Below are 21469 nucleotides of genomic sequence, written 5' to 3' on the forward strand. Positions count from 1 at the left end.
TTCATTTCTTTCAAAAACAAAAGCATATTGACCTAAACCCTTATACACGAGTTACTGTTGAGTGTCCATCCCACTGGTACATTGAAGCTCATTGAAATCAGTTAGATACAGGGTCTGGCCTCTCCTTGTAAGACCAATGCTGCTGATATAAAAGGGCAGCTGAGGGCTCGGTGGTGTTCAGTGCTATGAGATACCTGCAGAATGGACGCAGCAAAGGGAGCTTAGTGACTTTCGAACGTGGAATGGTTATTGGTTGCTACCTCAGTAAGCTATCAGTCAGGGTTATTTCCATCCTTCTGAAGTTGCTCAAATTGACTGTTGAGGATGAGGTTGTGAAATGAAAATGAAAAGACTCAACTGCAACAGAACCATTGTCAGGTAGGCCATGTGTTTTGTCCGACAGGAACCGTCGAGTATTGAGGAAGGTGCATTGTGTGATACCATCACTCGTGAATTCCACAGTGCCACTAACTGTGCAGCTATCCCCATGACTGTATGCCGGAAGATACAAGGACTGGGAGTCAAGGCTCAGCATCAGTCCATTTTAGTAGAGAGTGCTCAGTGCCGCATTCGGTACTGTAAGTAGTACAGCCATTGGGCCATGAATGTCTTCTTCTTCTTCCATGTTCTCACTGGATGTCGGCTGTCATCAGGTCGATCTGGTTCTTTTTCCCCTACTTCTGCTTCCGTCAATTTTACCTTGTGAGATAAGCAGAAGGAGTCTATATTTATCATTTCAAATGATAATGGCCGAAGTATTCAAGTTTCTTCTTTTTGATGTTGTGTATGGCCTGTAGCTCTTTGTTGAGGCATTGGAGTACTTCAGTGTTACGTATTCTGATATTCTGAACAGGCGTCGGTAGCAGCACATCTTTAAAGATAAAAGTTTTCTCTATTAGGGTCCAAGTCTCGGCACCATAAAATAAGACAGAAAATACATAACACTGAATTAAAGGGAGACTGAGATTGACTTTAAAGTCCCTGTTTCTTTTCAATGGAGTCCTTGCCTGTTCAATCCTGGACCTAATTTCAACAGCATTGTTCCAGCTGTGATCAAGTACGATGCCGAGATACTTAAAGTGCTGGACTTGCTCCAGTGATGTGTCAGCTGCTGTCAAGTTAGCTGGTTGAATGACATGTTTGCTTATGTCCATTACTTTGGTCTTTTTCATGTTTAAACGCAGACCTGCTGCAGCACTGTGTTCAACCATACAGTTTAGTAATGCGTGAATGACTGGAGACGTGTAATTTGGAACGATGAATTAATAGGGACCTGCATTCTTTGCATTTGTGATAACACCGACTTTTAAAAACTATTCCCTAAAATGCTTGAAAAACAGTTACCTATACTTGACGTTGTTAACAACTAAAAAATTAGGCAGCTTTATTTTGCAAAATAAAACGAAATGAGATAATAACATGAATATGTCAACTTCATCAATTTTATGTGCATAATAATGCAAATTCATGGTGTTTGCCTTCATATAACAGTTTTTTCACCACCAAAATAAACCATCATGTCCATCACAGTCTTACAAACCGGGCGAGTTGGCCGTGCGGTTAGGGGCGCGCAGCTGTGAGCTTGCATCTGGGAGATAGTGGGTTCAAACCCCACTTTCGGAAGCCCTGAAGATGGTTTTTCTGTAGTTTTCTATTTTCAGTCAAATGTTGGGGCTGTACCTTAATTAAGGCCATGGTCGCTTCCTTCCAATTCCTAGGCCTTTCCTATCCCATCGTCTCTATAAGATCTATCTGTGTTGGTGCAACGTAAAGTAAAAAAAAATAATAACCAGTCTTACAAGGTCAACTTGTTCTTTCACTCACTCAACTCGACTCATGCGCGTATTGTAAGTTGTCCATTTCATGACCGCATCAATGAATATAATCAAGAAGTTAGTAAAATAACCACCTAATCGATACTTTATTATTGCCTCAGGCAAAATTGAATATAAATTAGCACTTACAGGACATGTTTTGACCACTTAGTGGTCCTCTTCAGCTGTATAAAGAAAGAATTGAGAGGAAAAAATATTAGGACAATAAGCACAAATAATAAAATTTCTTTGGAGACTCCTTTGTTAAAAAATGGAGGTCATCAGAACAAGACATCTTGCCTCTCGTTCTTGTTTGGAAAAGATGTTTATTCTGCGCTGTCTAGAGGGTCTGTCTTTGAGCGCGACCTGGTGAAGTAACGATGTGACACAGTCTGACAGTTCATGTAAAGCTCTGGAGAGAAGGGAAGTAGAGTTTTGTCGTCATCTAAAATATCATGTGAGGGAGGAAGGAGCTTGGGCTGTGCTTCTGCAATGTCATGTTTGATTATATCTCTTGTCCGTCTTGCCTGTTTTAAGTCTACCCATTCCAAGTATTTACTAATGTTCTTGTATAAGATGTTTTTTTCTTTGTTGTTTTCGTTAAGATTCTCTTCACCGTTTTCTAATTTATCAAGAACACGATGTGGATGTTTTCAAGGTTGTTTATTTGATTTCCTTTATTTATCATACAGATAATTTGAAGGTCCTGTCTGATATTGGTGAATTTGTGGTTGGACTCTTTCATATGGGATCCCATGGCAGAGAATCTTTTGTACTTTTTTTCTTTTTTTTTCACCAATATCAGACAGGACCTTCAAATTATCTGTATGATAAATAAAGGAAATCTAATGAACAACCTTGAAAACATCCACATCATTCTTGATAAATTAGAAAACGGTGAAGAGAATCTTAACGAAAACAACAAACAAAAAACATCTTATACGAGAACATTAGTAAATACTTGGAATGGATAGACTTAAAACAGACAAGACGGACAAGAGATATAATCAAACACGACATCGCAGAAGCACAGCCCAATCTCCCTCCTCCCTCACATGATATTTTAGATGACGACAAAACTCTACTTTCCTTCTCTCCAGAGCTTTACATGAACTGTCAGACTGTGTCACATCGTTACTTCACCAGGTCGCGCTCAAAGACAAACCCTATAGACAGCGCAGAATAAACATCTTTTCCAAACAAGACCAAGAGGCAAGATGTCTTGTTCTGATGACCTCCATTTTTTAACAAAGGAGTCTCCAAAGTACTTTTATTATTTGTGCTTATTGTCCTAATGCTTCTTCTTCTCAATTCTTTATTTATACAGCTGAAGAGGACCACTAAGTGGTCGAAACATGTCCTGTAAGTGCTAATTTATATTCAATTTTGCCTGAGGCAATAATAAAGTATCGATTAGGTGGTTATTTTACTAACTTCTTCATCATGCGCGTATGTCATTCTGCTTAAGAAGCTGGTCTGTAACAGTCTTATTTTCACTCTGTGTTCTGTTATAGCTAGTATTATGCCTTTAAAATACCAAAAATGATAATAAAATTATTAAAAATAACACAAAATTCTTTAAAAAATGCGAGATTCTTAAAAAATAACCCTGATTTCCACCAAAACATAAAACGTAAAACACAGGTCCCTATGAATTACACTATACCATGTGGTAGTCAGTTGGGAGGGTTTCGGTGTGGTGAGTGCCAGGCTCTACAGTGCCCACAGTAAAATTTCGTGGGGGTGGGATGACAGCATGGGGGTGTTTTTCATGGAAAGACTTGGTCCTCTCGTAATAGTATAGAACATGTTGAAGACTAAAAGAGATAAGGACAGTTTGCATGTTGTCTACAATAGAAACAAATGTTTCAGCATAATAATGCTCTCTGCTATAAAGCACGCTCTGTTCGTGAGTGCTTTGTGCACAGTAATGTTCCAGAAATAGACAGTCCAGTCCAGAGCCCCGACTTTAGTCGTGTCGAACACCTCTGGGATGAACTAGAAGGGTAACTTTGCTCCAATCTCAAACTAACCCACTCTTGCTACAGTACTGTTGGAAGAATGGGCCATCTCCCCCACAGGCTTCAAGCTGTAATAATGGCCAAGAGTGGTGTGCCTACCTTGTAATAATGTCGACTACAATACAGTATATTCAAGGAACACTTAGACGACAGTTTCAAGTAGATGTCCGGATAGTTTTGATCAGATAGTGCACTCATCTTGAGCCATAGCAGTTGGCATCCATGCTATGTGTAGACCAATTGAAGGGACCTGTACAAAAATATTTGATAGCCCATGTACATAAAACAGGAAAGAGAGTCATATTTCATTAACTTCAGTTCTTAACTACTAACATTGTAGAAAAGGTTGGGTCAAAACGAAGCTTAAATTAACTTCAATGCAAACTTTCTGTAACTGTAACCTTCAAGATGCACTGAATGATCACTTAATTAAAACTACTGTACCTACTTAATTACCATATATATATATACACACTTACAATCCCTGCCATCGAATAACCCCTACACTCTAATTTTAGGATAGGAAATTTTGGAGGGGGAAAAAAAATGTTTTTGTCTTTTTGTGTAGGTTTATCAAATATTCATACTGAAAACCATGAACTCTACAGCATAATAAATTATAAAACTTTAAAGAAATTTATTGCATCATTATCATTACAAAAGGTCCTGGGTTCCTTTCCCAGCCGGGTTAGGGATTTTAGCTGCGTATGGTTAATTCGTCTGGCTTGGAGACAGGGTTGTTATGTTTTTCCCATACTCTCCTCTTCATATACTCACAAACAACCACCACAGAACCATGTAGTAGTGGGATTTGCATCTGGCCATAAAAGAGTCTCCATTTGCAACATTGTGTGGGGAAAGCAGTAAAAAAAGAAGAAAAATTCCTCCTGTCATAAGTTTCATAGCCTATACTCAAGTGGCATCCTTACAAGTAACATGCAACATGTTTAGCCCATATTATAACTTTGAACAGTTTGAAGATATTAACATTAAAATTCCCACCTCTACAATACTTACAAAAGTTTTTATTCATTCATTCATTCATTCATTCATTCATTCATTTATTTAGCTTCTATAAACTGTACAATTATATATTTTGAAATATGCCAACACTATGGGAGTTGTCGAGTGATTTCTTAATACTGACAATAATATATGCAGAATAATGAACATTTTGAAAAAGAAGAAAAAGAAAAAGAAAAAACAGAAACACCAAATAAAACAATGTTAGGACAGCACATGTTGATTTTTAAATAATAAATAATATTAATAACCAATATTTAGAAGACAAAATAAAAATAAAAATCTATGAGTGTGGTGTTAATAAATACATACATAATCAATTTGACACTAACATATTTTTAAGGCTATATACTAGATATTAAGAACATTTACAAGTTAATAAGTAATAGCATCATTACTAGCACTTCATCATGTATTGTTCTGTGCTATAGAAGCAGCTACTACGCAGGAAACTTTTTAAAGCTCTGGCAAATGAACTGATGGGGCTAATATCTTTAATCTTATTTGGAAGCTTATTATACAATCTGATTCCAGCAGAGTCTACATGTCTTGTGCTCGATAAAAATATTATTTCTTGTTCGCATCTGGTAATTGTGATTGTCAAAATTCTTTCTGAAGTGATCAATATTTTTTTCTTAAAGCAACGTAATAGGTACATGTTTCGTTTCTGTTGGGGATATCTTCAGCCTAGAAAGGAATGAAAATTAAATAATAAAATTAGTATAACAAAAAAAGGTGTTGTATACATGTCTACAGCAACTCAAATTTATATGGTCTTAGTGTGCCATTTAACAACCATTTCACATTGTCACCACTTTGTTTTTTTTTATAACACCTTTTATTTTGCTATGCAAATGGCATCCTGTCTGTGTTTCCATTTTGTGCGTACATACAAATTTTGGTGGTACAAATCAATATCATATCTGGGAAAATTCACTGTATTTTCTTCATGATTGGCTGGGAGACATTAAACAATGTTTTTTCTTACAAAAACTGAAGTTATTTAGTTCAAAAACATGCATGAGACTTCCACGGTTAGCATTTCACCCCCTAATTAAGGTTTCAGCCCAATGAAGATGGTGTCACTTTTCTATGCTTTTGGCACCTACGTACTGTGTTTGTATTCCCTGTTCATGGGAGTTATGGTAGTTAAGTGATCATTCAGTGTATGCATTTCATATTTTACTCTGTCACAACTTAGTCTAGATAAAAACAAGATTTAAACCTAGGCTGTAGGAATTAAAATACATCTTCTAACCTCATGTGTCATTAAAAAAAAAATATTTAACATAATTATAAAGAAATTTTCTTAATTCTTTTGTAAACAGAATTATAGTTCATTTTCCAATAAATCTGCATATTCATATATCTGCAAGGTTGAAGTAAAAATAGTTGTATATATTCTTAATTACTTTCATTTTTCACTAAGACATAATTGCATGAAGCTGCATCTTGTACTTTGTGCATGTTCTTCTTTTTATTTTTATGTCTCACTAAATCATATCAATACAACTTTCTTCAGAGGGTAAGTGAATTTGTGATTTATATTGTAACTGAAGTACTCCTCTTGCTGTAATCTGTGTCAATGTTCACAATGTACTGGTTATAAGTTTTATTTATACAAAGACCAGGAATAACGAGTCTTTCTTTTTCTTGGTATAAGGTTCTGGTTGTCAGAGCTGAATTTAGAGCGTGCAGACCCTTGGGGTGAAGACCTGGTGTAGATGTTTTTACCTCTGCCCCACCTACCCAGCCTTCCATTCAAAATATTATTCTTTTTGACATAAATAAGAGTATCTGCAATCAATTTTAATAATTTATTACAAAAAGAGTTCACACTTTTTATTGATACAAGGGTCGAGTCATAAGTCATGGCAACTTTTTTTTTCCTCGTGAACAGGAGACAATTTAACTTCATAGTTGGTTCCGTATTGAGTTAAGAGTACACGTAAAGTAAATGCTAAATCTTGTTATTTCCACCTTCTCAATACATATCAATCATGCAATGTTTACAATAACATTACAATATTATCAGGTACTAGTTTCGGTCCTACAAGGATCATCATTAGCCTAGCCAAGACAAATGTAAACTATATTTCTAAAACAGAGTGATTCAGTGAGATGAAAGATGAAATGATCTGAAATGATATACATAAAATGGTATATATGAACAGTTGAATGTGACAAAATTATATAAACAGTGACAATGATATCTTTAAAATTACATTAGTAGTCAACTATTATCTTGAAACAGAATAAAACAGCTCTAGTTGACGAAGTTGCACATTTAAAATTGGTTAAGTCAGACTATAAACAAAATCCAGTTTCTATTATGTTCTAGAAGGTGTGAATCAACATTAGCGCAGAGGGAATTGTAGTTCGAAAAGTCCACAGTGAAGATTGAGTATTATTAGAGTTGTAGGGTATATCTTGAGGTGAATTGAATCTTGCTGTGATGAAAAGGAGCAATCCCAATTCAATAGGAACCAAAATGAACCTTGCGCAATGTGAAACGAGCTTGCTGGTTTGAGTGCAACTGTCAGAGTGAGGCAGAAGAGGCAGACATTCTGTAAATCATGACATGCAACTAATTCACAACACACCTAGTGTATACTACTGCCAGCAGAAAAAGTCAGAGACCTACAGTCATTAAGGCCCTTTGTACATCCATGGAGTAGGCCCTTTCACCATAATATGTTGCCAGACTGCCCAGGAGACACTGCAGATTTTTCTCTAAATCAATATATTGTATAGAAGTGAACATCTGAAAATGCAAAAACTTTATTTACTTTAATTATACTAGTATTGTAATGTCTAAAACAATGTAATTGGGGATATTTTAGTAATTTTCTGAAAAACAACCAATGTCTAAACATTACTTAATTAATTAAATCCAAAAACAACCAATGTCAGTAAAAATTCTAATTCAAAAAAGTGCTATAAACTGAAAAGATTGTTCAATCAGTAGCATGTATAATCATAATTTTTACTGTGAAATATAAAATTCCAGAAAAAATTATTATCAGAATTATGGTCAGTTTTCGTTCAATTTCAATGTTCGATTCCCACAATTGTGGTTTTTTGACATTTGTTGTTCTTGTATTAAGCCACAGAATTATATCAATGAAACATGAGACAGGTGAGAAATTCCAGGACTGCAGTGAGACTAGATGTATGTTTAATGAAATAAAGAAACTTACTAGGTCCTTTAACCAAGAATATGGGTCATAGGACAAAACTGGAACACTGTTTACCAATACAGTTGCTGATCGATGGAGAAGGTACTGCAGCAAGCTGTACATGGATGGCAATGGGAAACTCGGTTGTGTGATTATTCCAGAAGAGAAGAAATCTAACATCTTAAAAGAAGAGCTATGGCTCACCTGAAGGACAAGCACCTGGACCTGATATGATTACTGCAGAGATGCTCAAAGCCACTGGAGATCATACACAAAATATGTAACAGCATTTGGACCAATGGAACACGGATAAAAGACTAGACTACATCAGTGATAATACCTTTTCCCAAAAATAATCGGGCATTACATTAAAATAATAATCATCTGGTCTCAGCTACTATGTGCATACATTTTAATTAGATACCATCTGGCTGTCTGCTCATCAGCTTCAACGTTCCGTTTAACTCTAGGCCTGCTAGATGGCAAGTTTTTAGTTAATTTTGTCGGGTAAACACCAAATGTGTCTCCAGAGATATTTTACATGCTGCTGGAATTGTACAAAATATCATGAGTTGACAGAATACATAACAGTGAAGTACTCCAATGCCTGAACTAAGGGCTAGAGGTCATAAACAACATCAGAAAGAAGAAACTTGAGTAGTTTGGCCATATTCGAAATTATAAATGTACACTACTTCAGCTTATCTTACAAGGTAAAATTGAAGGAAGGAGAAGTAGGGGAAGAAGGAGAATATCTTGGCTACGAAATCTACGAGAACGATATGGACTCAGTACCCCCAGTCTTTTCCGAAACAGATCGCCCTGATGACAGCAGACATCTAATGAGGATATGGTACGAGAAGAAGACATTGTACAACATAGAGTGTCAAATGGCCTTTTTTTTCTGCCTTTAAAAAATCTGACTACCTCTGCCGGGTTGGGATCCAGACGCCGACACTCTCTCACTGATCCACAGAGGCAGCCTACTTAGATAAAGCAATACCACCAGAGCAAGCAACACTGTGGTTTGGGTCACGTAGCTATCAACTTGCATTTGGGAGATAATGTTGGCAGCCCTGAAGATGGTTTTCTGTGGTTTCCCATTTTCATATCAGGCTGTATCTTAATAACTAAGGAACAGTCATTTCGTTCCCACTCCTAGCCCTTTCCTATCCCATCATCGCCATAAGACCTATCTGCACTGGTGCGACATTTTAAAAAAAAAAAAAAAAAAAAGGAAAGATGAAGCTCAATTTGTAAAGAATAAAGGAATACATGAGCACATTCTCAATGTCAGATAACTGAGAAATGTAGAAAATTCAACATCCCTTTAGTGCTATGTTTTCTGGACTAAAATAAGGCATTTGATTGTGCTCGATGGAAAGAAATGTGGTATATGCTGACAGAAATGGGTATTCATGATCCCTTTATCACCCTTATCAGATATCTGTATTCTGATGGTGGTGGTGGTGGTGATTATTGTTTTAAGAGGAAGTACAACTGGGCAACCATCCTCTATATAACACTAATATGAGAGAAAAAATGAAAGGGATCCGACATTTCGAAAAATGAAGGTATCGGCCAAAGGTAGACAAGGGCCATGAAGGGCGTGAAAATGAAAGACTCCCTAGCCCTCGATTGCTCTGATACCATTGGGGTCATAAAAGAACAAAGGTTGACTAAGGGAAGTTGGACAGGATAGATTAAAGTGAGGAGCCTGGCACAAGTAAGTGGAAGCAATGCTAGGACACAACTAAGGGCCCCGTGGTCATCAACCCACACTCCCAAGTTGAGAGCCCCTGGGGCCGCTTTTAGTTGTCTCTTACGACAGGCAGGGGATACCGTAGGTGTTATTCTACCACCTCCAACCACAGGGGGAAAGTAATTCTGAGATGCCTAAGATCGAGTGGAGACGGGCTGTAAAATGTATCCTAAGAGGGGAAACTATGAAAAACAGAGAAAGAGTGGTTCATGTAATTACTCAAAAAGTACATGCAGGTTATAAATACCACCATTTATTTATGAACTCACAGCTATGCATGGTAATTAATGTGCAAGACCTACTGACGATGTTAAATACACAATGCTCACATAACATAAATTCAGAGACTTATTTATAATAGGATTCATTTAAGGATCTGTGAATTTCTTCATGTCCTAAGGGATCCGTAATCAAAAAATTTAGGAATCACTGCTGTAATTTATTCAAAATGTCTGCAACCTCCTCTACGTAAGGTACAGAAAATGACAACACAGTCCAACCTGGGAAAAAACTTGACGGTGTTTTAACAAACCGTGGTAGCTTCATGAAGTAGATATTGTCTGTCAATCTTATTTCCTGTACATTGTGACAAATGACCTATACAGTAGAAATACCTTGTTTGTTCTGTATTCTGCATGACAAAGGATTATTATATCATGTTGCATCTGCTTCCTGTACCTATTTATGGAATTGCACAAATCTCGTGTTAAGGTTTTGGCATTGCAATAGTCTTGCATTGGTATTGTTGCATGTTTATGTGCGAGTTTTGATGTTTGCACTGACCTCATCTTTAAGGTTGACATTCAATAATAGACAGGACATTATACAGATACACTGGGCTTTTCGTGGACCATGTAATGCCATGCCAGGTGAGTAACTTAAAACTAATCTAGTATCAAACAGGTGGAAGTTTACTTTTATTGATTCAGTGTAGTCTACTCCTGTCGAATAGCACCAAAGCTTAATATATCCATCTGTCAGGTGAAACAGCATCACATGCCCTCACTCCATATGAACACTGTGAGAGGTTGGGAATTATACCTAGGCTTTTAGTACATAATCTGGTGATCAGAGATTATATACCACCACCTCTCCTACCCTGCCAGGAACATTCTGATGGTGTATGATTAAATCATGCCAGCCCCGCGGTGTAGTGGGAGCGTGCCTGCCTCTTACCTGGAGGCCCCAGGATTGATTCCCTGCCAGGTCAGAGATTTTTACCTGGATCTGAGGGCTTGTTTGACTTCCACTCAGCCTACGTGTTACAACTGAGGAGCAATCTGATGGTGAGATAGCGCCCCAGTCTAGAAAGCCAAGAATAATGGCCAAGAGGATTTGTCATGCCAACCACATGACACCTCGTAATCTGCAGGCCTTCAGGCTGAGCAGTGGTCGCCTGGTAGACCATGGCCCTTCGGGGTTGTTGTGCCATGGGGTTTGATTTTTTGGTATGACTAAATCTCATGTGCCTGTCTGGGAATGTGGAAGTTTATTTTTTTCTAGGAGTTGTGAGCAATTCACCAAGACTAGAACAATTTAAAAATTAAAAGTGTTTCCGGAAATTCGCAGCATTGTGATAGACTCTGCAGATTTAATGACTGTTCGATAGAAGTGTGCCATACGGATGTATGGTATTCAAGTATGGGATGTACTACAGATACATACAGTAAGTGGCAGGTAGTTAAGTTGGAAAATTATCTGTAATCTAGTAATGCAACCCAGTCCTTGTAATGATTTCTTATAAATATGCCCAATTTGCTCATTAAATGACAGGTTATAACTGGATGAAACCCCAAGATGGTTCATTTGTGAAATGAGATAGAATGTTGTAATTACTAAATTTGTACTGAAATGATATATTTTCTTTTTGTTTTTAAAAGTATATTCTTTTACATTTGTCATGATTGACTTTCAACCCATTTTGTGTACGATACTTGAACATCTTTGAAGATGTACACATGTTACAGTTTACGTGATGACACTGTACATTGCAAAAGTATAGGCTGCCAAAAAGACCGGTTAGCTTGACTATAGAGGATGAGACATCCAGAGGTTTTAACCCGCGAGGGGTCACGTCACAGTCTTTTAGACCGGGCACATACATTTTTTATTCTTTCGAAATAGTTTCACAGTGCAGGTTATAAATTTCATCTTCTTTGTCCATATTGAAGATCTACTTGTGATACAAATTCTTATAATTTTGTTAATTACCACCTATTCAATACAATAAAAACGTAGTACAAACTTACATATTTATTAAGATGTTTATATGGTACATGTTTCGCTCCTTTTTCGTGAGCATCATCAGCCAACTATTATTCGCTTAAGGTTGTATAAGATCATGAAACAACTCTTTTTGGATTAAGATTATTCCTATAAAACTAATTGACAAATCTTATAATATATTACAAGTCATATAACAATAAAATTATGTCTTTAAGTTAAAACTTTTTGTCTAAAATCTATCTAAGTCTAACATTTTATTGACAAAACTCATCGGGTGAACATCTTTTAAATTGTTTAAAAAATAAAAAATAAATAAAAAATAAAAAAATTTAAAAAACTTTTGAGATCTGGCTAATTGTATTGATTCATGTTGCTTAAATTGTATGATTGTCGTTAAAACTTCGTAAACTATATTGACAATTTTCTGCAGTTGATGATTGTCTATGTTATGGACATTTGACTTGTTCTCGTTGCTGGAGTAACATTTATACAGTTTCACAGTGTAAAGCTTCCTCCTTTCGTGTAACTTTCGAGGGACTAGTCCACTACACATGTTTATTTTCGCTTGGAAAGCTTTCTCTGTAAGCCCAGTCCTTTCCACCGTGCATGACTTCAGGTATTGCCTTATTACCCGGTCCTTTACACCGTGCGTGACTCCTGACATTCGTTGTCTGCTTATTTGTTGTTGGTATAGAAGTGTTTTGTGAGTTTCATGGACATATTTCTCTTCATTTGGTATTTTGTTTTATGAATTTGCTTTTCTTTAATAATATGTATTTTGCTGTGTATTTTGTTTTATGGGTATATTTTTACTTAACAATACAATGTGTTTTGCAAGAAAATTGGTATTTTGTTCATAGATATTTTTTTCATTAATAATGCTATGTGTTTTGCTACAAAACTGGGATTTTATATTCCCTGGTCAAATCAACCATGGGCGACTCATCACGGATCAATTTTGACGTGACCCCTCGCAAGTTAATATGAGATAATGGACTCTAAATTTAAGTTTATTATGGTAAAAAAAAAAATGAGGAAGCAGAACCGGTCTTTATGCATGCTTTGTTCACAGAGGCAAGCTGACTCAATGGGGAAAGACGTAAGAGTGTCCAATGAAAATGAATGCGTATTTTTAATGTTTATATACAATTTTGGAAGAGAGCAGAATATTTGTAATTCTCTGCCCTTTTTTCATTCAGGAGCTCACCAAGAGGGTGTCGAAGGGTTCTTCAAAGGAGTTGGAAAAGGACTACTAGGTCTCATCACTAAACCCACTGGTGGAGTTCTCGACAGCATAGCGATGGCCTTTGATGGGATAAGAAGGTAACATTTCTGACCACTCAATTTCCTAATACCAGAGAAGACCTTTCTTGAGCAGTACACTGTATGCTAACTTTAGTTTCATTACTCATACTTTTGATTGGGACCACACAGAGGTGTTATTATTATTATTATTATTATTATTATTATTATTATTATTATTATTATTATTATTATTATTATTATTATTATTATTATTATTATTATTATTATTATTATTATTATTACGGAGTATTGTGGATGTGCAGAGGTGAAAGAAGGTGCTGGGGTGAACAGGTCTCAAAATACGAAATTAAAGTTAATTTAACAAGGTTATATTTTCTTTGCAAAATCAAGAAATAACAAGAGTGGCAGGTACAGAGTAGCAAGCAACCAATCGAAAATGTACAATTACAGTGTTACAGGATTTGGGCTCCAAGAGCCAGACACATAATTCTTGAGCAATGAGCCCAACTTTACTATATACAAGATTCAACAAAGAGGCAGAAGACCCCAATCATGCCCAGGAGCTCTTGCTCCCAATTACACAGTAAAGCCTCCTCGAGGCACGCAGAAACAAATTTTAAGAAAGAGCGACTCGCTCTTAAGTTCAAGCCTATCAAAGGCCACACCAAACTCTACTTTCAAGCTGTCCTCCAAGTACATGAAAACAGGGGTAAAAATACCCAACCAACTGAGGCCTATTAAGAAAAGAAACAGGTCAATTACATGGCCTCTAAAATACCAACTTGAGAGGAGGCGTTCTTGCACTCCTAATACACTTTATTTAAAACCTACTTGGCGCTAGGCCTCTAATGCAAGGGCTAATCCCATACTAAAGAGGTGACTTATAGAAGGAGACAATTTACATTACATTAAGGAAGAAACGGTTGTGAAAATAAGTTCACCTCAACGCAATATGAGTGGGAGCTCGAGAGGGTTAAGCACTCTCTATCTCAATATGTAGTTTAAAAAGATAGAATTGATACCAAGTGTCTTTACATTTTAGGGGAAAGTTACATGGTAAAAAGGCTTCGGACCTGCCCCGAGAGTTAAACTGCTGAGCTAGCAAGAAAAGAAGTTATTAAACGGCCATTACCTGGTGGTTGAACTGCTGCCCGAAGAAAGAGGCGCTTCCCGCCCCCTGCTACGTACTTTACACACTGATAGATGTTACTGAAGTGGCCCGGAGACCCGAAAATCAGCAGTTTATATACCCTCGTGGAAAGTTCGAGGCGTTTCAGGAATGAGAACACCCGCTCACAATCATTTTATTGGCTAACAACGAAAACCCCTACACTAGATGAAGAAGAAACACATTATTGGTGGAAAATTAATTACAGAAATTCCTTATTGGTCGAATTCATAACTGGCGGAAAGAAAGGGTTAATATTGCCAACTTAAACAATAACTGAAAGAAATTTAACAAAGAACAAACTTATGAATTCAAAATTTCTCCAAAAACACAGTTCTTTCACTTCGCACTAGGGTGCATAATTGTAGTCCTTCAGTAGTGCCATCTGGAAGAGAATGTCCACACTTCTTACTACAGGCAAAACAAAAATACATCAAAAACGACCCAGTTCAGAAACTTCAAAATTTACAAGTAGGGACATCTTCTGAGAAACTTGAGAATTAACACAGTAGATAAGGTTCAGACTTCCTCCAGTAGAGGAGTTTCAACTGGCGCAAAGTTTGAATTAGCGGCGTGGAGGTGTACCACCCGGTACAATTATTATTATTATTATTATTATTATTATTATTATTATTATTATTATTATTATTATTATTATTATTATTATTGGTAGAAATATAACATAATGTAATATGTTAGTTTCAGTGCTGCTACTCTTACCTAGAAATGATTCTGGAGGAGAGATGTGTTCATTATGCCTACCAGGGTCCAACTCACCCACCCCTAGAAGTATATTTACTTTTATAATCTAAAGTAATTGTCCAGGAGCCATTATCCATTGCTTCTGCCAAGGATCATGGACATTGGCCAACGTTAACAACCATTGCAAAAGTAAAAAGACTAAAGAGGCCTGCAAAGTTTGAAAGTGTTATGGCGTCGGACAGTAACCTTACACTTTCTCAATTTCTCCTTTAATCTTGGGGCTTACAGTAAGGAATAAAGGTAATTTATTAGATTTAACGTATATTTGGCCTTTTTTCCAGCCAGTGTATTTGAATTCTTTGGTATGAAAGTATTCACAGACTTCTCTGTTTTACTTGACTCAGTAAACCTAACACCCACTCTACTCCATTTTCTAGGGCAGCTGAAATGGGAGAAGATATCGTCATGCGAGTTCGACTACCCCGTTTCATAGATCCCTATCAGGTAAGACTGAATTTAATTAGGTAAGACTGAATTTATTTGCCTATTTGTCTTTGGTTTTTTTCATTATCCTAGTCTCCATTTACAGTATTATCATAACAAGGTGATGTTGAAACAATATTCCTCTAGAGGCTGACAAGGTGGTGATTATTGTTTTAAGGGGAAGTGCAACCAGATAATTACCTCCTGCATTACATTTCCTTGTCCGGCATAGTGGTCACAAGGAGTAATCATCATTTAAGTGTCAGTTTTTGCACAACCTGTACAGTGTTTTCACCTCATAGCCATCTCACTGCTTTCACTGATCATTGCCAATAGTGGGGAAACTCATATTTCATTTTTTATTTCCAAATACTGTATAATCATTGGTAGTCTGTGAAAAATTTGTTGAATAATAAAAGCACTCATGGTATTATTCTTGTTCTTTTGTAATATAACAACTTCAGGTGAGTTTCATTGTTTTGATTGTCAGTTATAGTAACTCTAGAACAGATTCATATGGCAGGAGTTTTTTTTTTTTTTTTGCTAGGGGCTTTACGTCGCACCGACACAGATAGGTCTTATGGCGACGATGGGATAGGAAAGGCCTAGGAGTTGGAAGGAAGCGGCCGTGGCCTTAATTAAGGTACAGCCCCAGCATTTGCCTGGTGTGAAAATGGGAAACCACGGAAAACCATTTTCAGGGCTGCCGATAGTGGGATTCGAACCTACTATCTCCCGGATGCAAGCTCACAGCCGCGCGCCTCTACACGCACGGCCAACTCGCCCGGTGGCAGGAGTATTAGTGTGTGACTAATGCTAGTATCAATACAATCATGTGTAAGTGGTTTCAGTGCAAAACCACTATGAAGATAGATGTTTGTAATAATAAAAAGACCGAGCTTGATAGCTGCAGTCGCTTAAGTGCGGCCAGTATCCAGTATTCGGGAGATAGTAGGTTCGAACCCCACTGTCGGCAGCCCTGAAAATGGTTTTCCGTGGTTTCCCATTTTCACACCAGGCAAATGCTGGGGCTGTACCTTAATTAAGGCGACGGCCGCTTCCTTCCCACTCCTAGCCCTTTCCTGTCCCATCATCGCCGTAAGACCTATCTGTGTCAGTGCGACGTAAAACAACTAGCAAAAATAAATTTTAAAAATAAAAAGCCCCACTGTCAGCAACCCTGAATATGGTTTTCTGTGGTTTTCCATTTTCACACCAGGCAAATGCTGGGGCAGTACATTACTTAAGGCCATGGCCGCTTCTTTGCTACTCCTAGCTCTTTCCTGTCCCATCGTCGCCAAAAGACTTATCTGTGTCGGTGTGTTGTACAGCAAATTGTAAAAAAAAATAAGTGTATGTTTATATTTCATGCAATATGGCTGCCAGAAAGCATATTATTCTTCAGTGTAGCACAAGAAACAGTCCACACTGCAGCTGGTGGGCTTGCAGTATGCATGCAGTTGCACTTTGTCTCTATGAGGCCAAGAACTGCTCTCTTGCAAATTACACCAAGCATCAATCATCAGTCACCCAGGTGGCAGATTCACTATCTGTTGTTTTTGTAGCCTTTCCCTGCATGATTTCAAAGAAATTGGAAATGTATTGAACATCTCCCTTGGTAAGTTATTCCAATCCCTAACTTCTCTTCCTATAAACGAATATTTGCCCCAATTTGTCCTCATGAATTCCAACTTTATCTGCATAATGTGATCTTTCCTACTTTTAAAGACACCACTCAAACTTATTCATCTACTAATGTCATTCCACGTCATCTCTCCACTGATAGCTCAGAACATACCACTTAGTCGAGTAATTTGTCTTCTTTCTCCCATGTCTTCCCAACCCAAACTTTGCAACATTTTTGTAACGCTACTCTTTTGTCGGAAATCACCCAGAACAAATCGAGCTGGTTTTCTTTGTATTTTTTCCAGTTCTTGAATCAAGTAATCCTGGTGAAGCTCCCATACAATGGAACCATACTCTAGTTGGGGTCTTACCAGTGATTTATATGCCCTCTCCTTGACATCCTTACTACAACCCCTTAAACACCCTCATAACCATGTGCATTTACAATCCCATTTATGTGATTACCCAAATGAAGATCTTTCCTTATATTAACACCTAGGTACTTACAATGATCCCCATAAGTAACTTTCACCCCAGAGTTGAAGTTCATTACAAATACATCAGGATGAGGCTGATTTATGTTTTTGGGTTTCATTATTTGCAACAAAACAGTAATAATTAAGTGGAGCTAACAAGAGCCATAACAGCAACAATAAACACACAGTATTTTTTTAATATGTGTAAAATCAAATACATAACGATGGTAATAGCGTTATAATCTGACACGTGATACATTCCTGTACTGCATTGTGGTTTCTCCTTGAAACCACCAATTTTGAGACCTCATTGATCCAGTTTTTCAGAATTGGAATATGTTTGGTAGTTTCTTATGCACCTGGGATACTGTTTTTGCTGAGATGAATCCAAATGTAGTGCTTCAAAGGGTTCCCCCCAGTATCCTGCAATGTATACTTTTTGTCACTGGTTGAAAGAAGGTTGTCACGAGAGCAGACTCTAGTGAGATCCTGCTTAACAGAAGACATTGGCAGTGCATGGAAAGGTTTGATTTATAACTCAGTACACCGCTGTGCAGTTGGCTGAGAAATTTCCATGTGGCAAAGGATAGTTGGAAGCCAGCAGCTGGCTGGTTTCTCAGTTTCATCATTGGATGTGATATTTCTTATCGTCTTCCCCAGTTCTAACAGATGATTCCCAGGTGAAATAGTCAGTCGGTAAAGTTTTCCCTTGACTTTCACCTGGTTAATTGCATCTGTATGTCTACCTCATAGTTCTGCTCCATGATATGAGGTCAGGGGTTAGAAGAGTTGATATTTTTTATTGCTGGATGTGCTTCCTGATGCCAGCCTCAGTTGAGGAGCTAATGAAAATGAAATGAATTGGGTGAATGATATTGGGTAAGGAGGTAGAAGGAATCTGGAAGAATGGGAACCGTCTTGGCATTCATCTGGAAGTGAAAATGGGAAACCACAGAGATCCATTCTCAGGACAGCCAATGGTGGAGTTCGAACCCATTCACCTCCCAAATGCAGAGCTTGGCTCCATAGCGGTAGTGCGTTAACCTGTGTGGCTACTCCGCTCAGTTACTTGCATCTGAAAAGAGGTTAGAAATCCAACATGCCATGGCTCACATATCACCACAATATATGCTACACAGGGCTTGCCAACTCTGGCTTTACAAGCAGTAGCGATTGCCCCCCTTGTCCCCCCACCACTTTGTGGAGAAAACATTACATTTTTATTCCATTTTAGCTGGCTGAAACTAGGAACTATTTTTTTTTTTTTTTTTTTTTTTTTTTTTTTTTTTTTTTGCTAGGGGCTTTACGTCGCACCGACACAGATAGGTCTTATGGCGACGATGGGATGGGCCTAGGAGTTGGAAGGAAGCGGCCATGGCCTTAATTAAGGTACAGCCCCAGCATTTGCCTGGTGTGGAAATGGGAAACCACGGAAAACCATTTTCAGGGCTGCCGATAGTGGGATTCGAACCTACTATCTCCCGGATGCAAGCTCACAGCCGCGCGCCTCTACGCGCACGACTAACTCGCCCGGTGAACTATTAAAATAAGCAATTTGTACAAGCCCTGTTATTTTATAAGCTAATTAATTTTTTATTTTCTTTAATTATTAGAAAAATATTCAGCGGAAATATGCACAAAATGTCGTTAAACCATTTGTATAACTCCACAGCAAGTAGTGGACATGTTGCATGTGCTGTGAGGAAGGGTAGTAGGGGTATATTTCTTTACCAGGGTTATGGACACTGAGGTGTGGTTCACCCGCTTGCCACGCATTCGTCAGATTCACAACTATTTATTTATTTTCCACCTAGTCGATACAATTGTATACGCACAAATACAATACAAATACAATTGTATCGACTAGGTGGAAAATAAATAAATACTTAGTTGTGAATCTATTGAAGTGCGATACGGACCATGAAGCTAATTTTATGTAACGCATTCGTCAGTCGGGAAGTCTCTTTAGCGTCCATTAGTTTCTTAGTGTGTAGTCAAATACTAAATTATATTTACTTCTATTTAATTGTAATACTTGTGTAATATTTTACCTTTGGTGAAAGTTTTATTGTATAGTATTGTAACAGAATCTAAAAAAACTATTAATACTGCACTTAAGCTGGTAAACTGTCAGCCTTTACCTCTCTGTCGAAATTGACTCAGACAGCATAAAAGGCTTACCATTTTGAAGCTTTTGTTTTCAGTTTTTATGTAATCCGCCCCCCTGTCCTGCTACATCCCACAAACCTGGGTATTTTCTGTTGTGTGTTCATTTTTTTTGTCCCTCTACTTCTAATTCCCAATTGCCGCTACCTCCTCGTCCTCCATTTTAGTTACTTTCAAGTCGGTTATATCTGAAGAAAAATGTATTTCCATGTTCTTCCTTCTGTGCAGGGTTTGAAGCCCTTCTCGACATACCAAGCTACAGGGATGCATCTCTTGAACACCCTGAGTAAAGGACATTACTCAGACACAGATATCTACTGGGCACATGCATCACTAAACAAAGAAGCAAAATCAACGGTGCTGATAACACTCCAGTAAGTCTAAAAAACTGATGTTTCTTAAATAATGTTCAAAAATGCAAGATCTGGTAATTATGTAGATTTAAGGTATTGTATTAAAGTCGCTCAAAATGTTTTCGCAACGCTTCCAACGAACGTAGAATTGTGCCATTACTACCAATGAAGGAGATTTTTCAGCACTGAAATATTATCAAATTACGATAACTCAGATAATTAGGTTTATATTACATTTTGCAACTACATGAACCCATACGGTACACACAGTTCCTTTTTTTTTTTTTTTTTTTTTTTTTTTTTTTTTTTTTTTTTTTTTTTTTTACAGAAGTGCCAAATAAATTCATAATCACTGAAATAATAACTATTGCTATATTTAAATTTCATATAAATGTATAAATTAATGAAAAATATAAAATTAAACTAAATTTATAATTTAATTTTGTTAAAAATTTGTGAAGAACCGTGAATTGCAGTTCAACCATTTCAAAATAAAATATGATGAAAATAAAATATATATTACAATTTGCCTCTTATGAAATTGTTAGTTTCATTAGATGTATTACTGGTAAAGGTATTTATTATTTATTAATAAACTGCCCTGTGATGGAAATGTGGAGTTCTTATCCTTATGTGTATTATATATGTCTTTCTCACTGGACCATTGTTGTGTTTACTCTTTGTGTGCTCTTATGCCTTTCCTATCCCTAGTACTGGTACCTATTTCTTTTCTATTCCATATGTAACCACAATTTCAGAAGATGAGATATTGCCATGTGTATCTTCCAATTCTTTTTTTCAGACACGTTTTCTTGGTGGAGAAATGTCGACTCTGGGGAGTTTGGGATGTTGAATGGGTTGTTCGAGTGGATGACATCATGGGGGTTCCCCACCTATCAGATGGCAAACTCATGTTCAAAGTACGACAGGTGAGTTTCATTCATCCCTGGTGGTGTAATGTAGGCGTGTTATTTATATATCTGCCTTCTACATGGCTCAGTGCCTTAGCTTTGAGCTTTCATCCTTGATAACTGAAGTTTTGACCACTGGGTCCTGAAAAACCAAGTAATGCCAGATTAGCTACTAGCCAAAACTAGCAATTACTGAATTAAGCTGAAGATTCTTTTGAGGATGCACTAGTTTTGTGAGCTAGACACTTGGTTCTCACACTGACTGAGCTTTGTTTTCCTATCATGGATACGTT

General features: G+C 37.2%; 1 protein-coding gene across 1 annotated transcript in view; it reads left to right on the top strand.

The window, feature by feature from the left end:
• LOC136884959 (intermembrane lipid transfer protein VPS13A) overlaps positions 1 to 21469 on the top strand; it is a 263969-nt gene that overhangs the window by 234802 nt on the left and 7698 nt on the right. The window contains exons 61-64 of the mRNA XM_068230153.1: positions 13225 to 13348; positions 15599 to 15665; positions 20141 to 20286; positions 21068 to 21194. Of these exons, the coding sequence (XP_068086254.1) occupies positions 13225 to 13348; positions 15599 to 15665; positions 20141 to 20286; positions 21068 to 21194 (464 nt within the window). The remainder of the gene's footprint in view (positions 1 to 13224; positions 13349 to 15598; positions 15666 to 20140; positions 20287 to 21067; positions 21195 to 21469) is intronic.

The sequence above is a fragment of the Anabrus simplex genome, chromosome 13, assembly GCF_040414725.1.
Source record: "Anabrus simplex isolate iqAnaSimp1 chromosome 13, ASM4041472v1, whole genome shotgun sequence".
NCBI classification, from domain to species: Eukaryota; Metazoa; Arthropoda; class Insecta; order Orthoptera; family Tettigoniidae; genus Anabrus; species Anabrus simplex.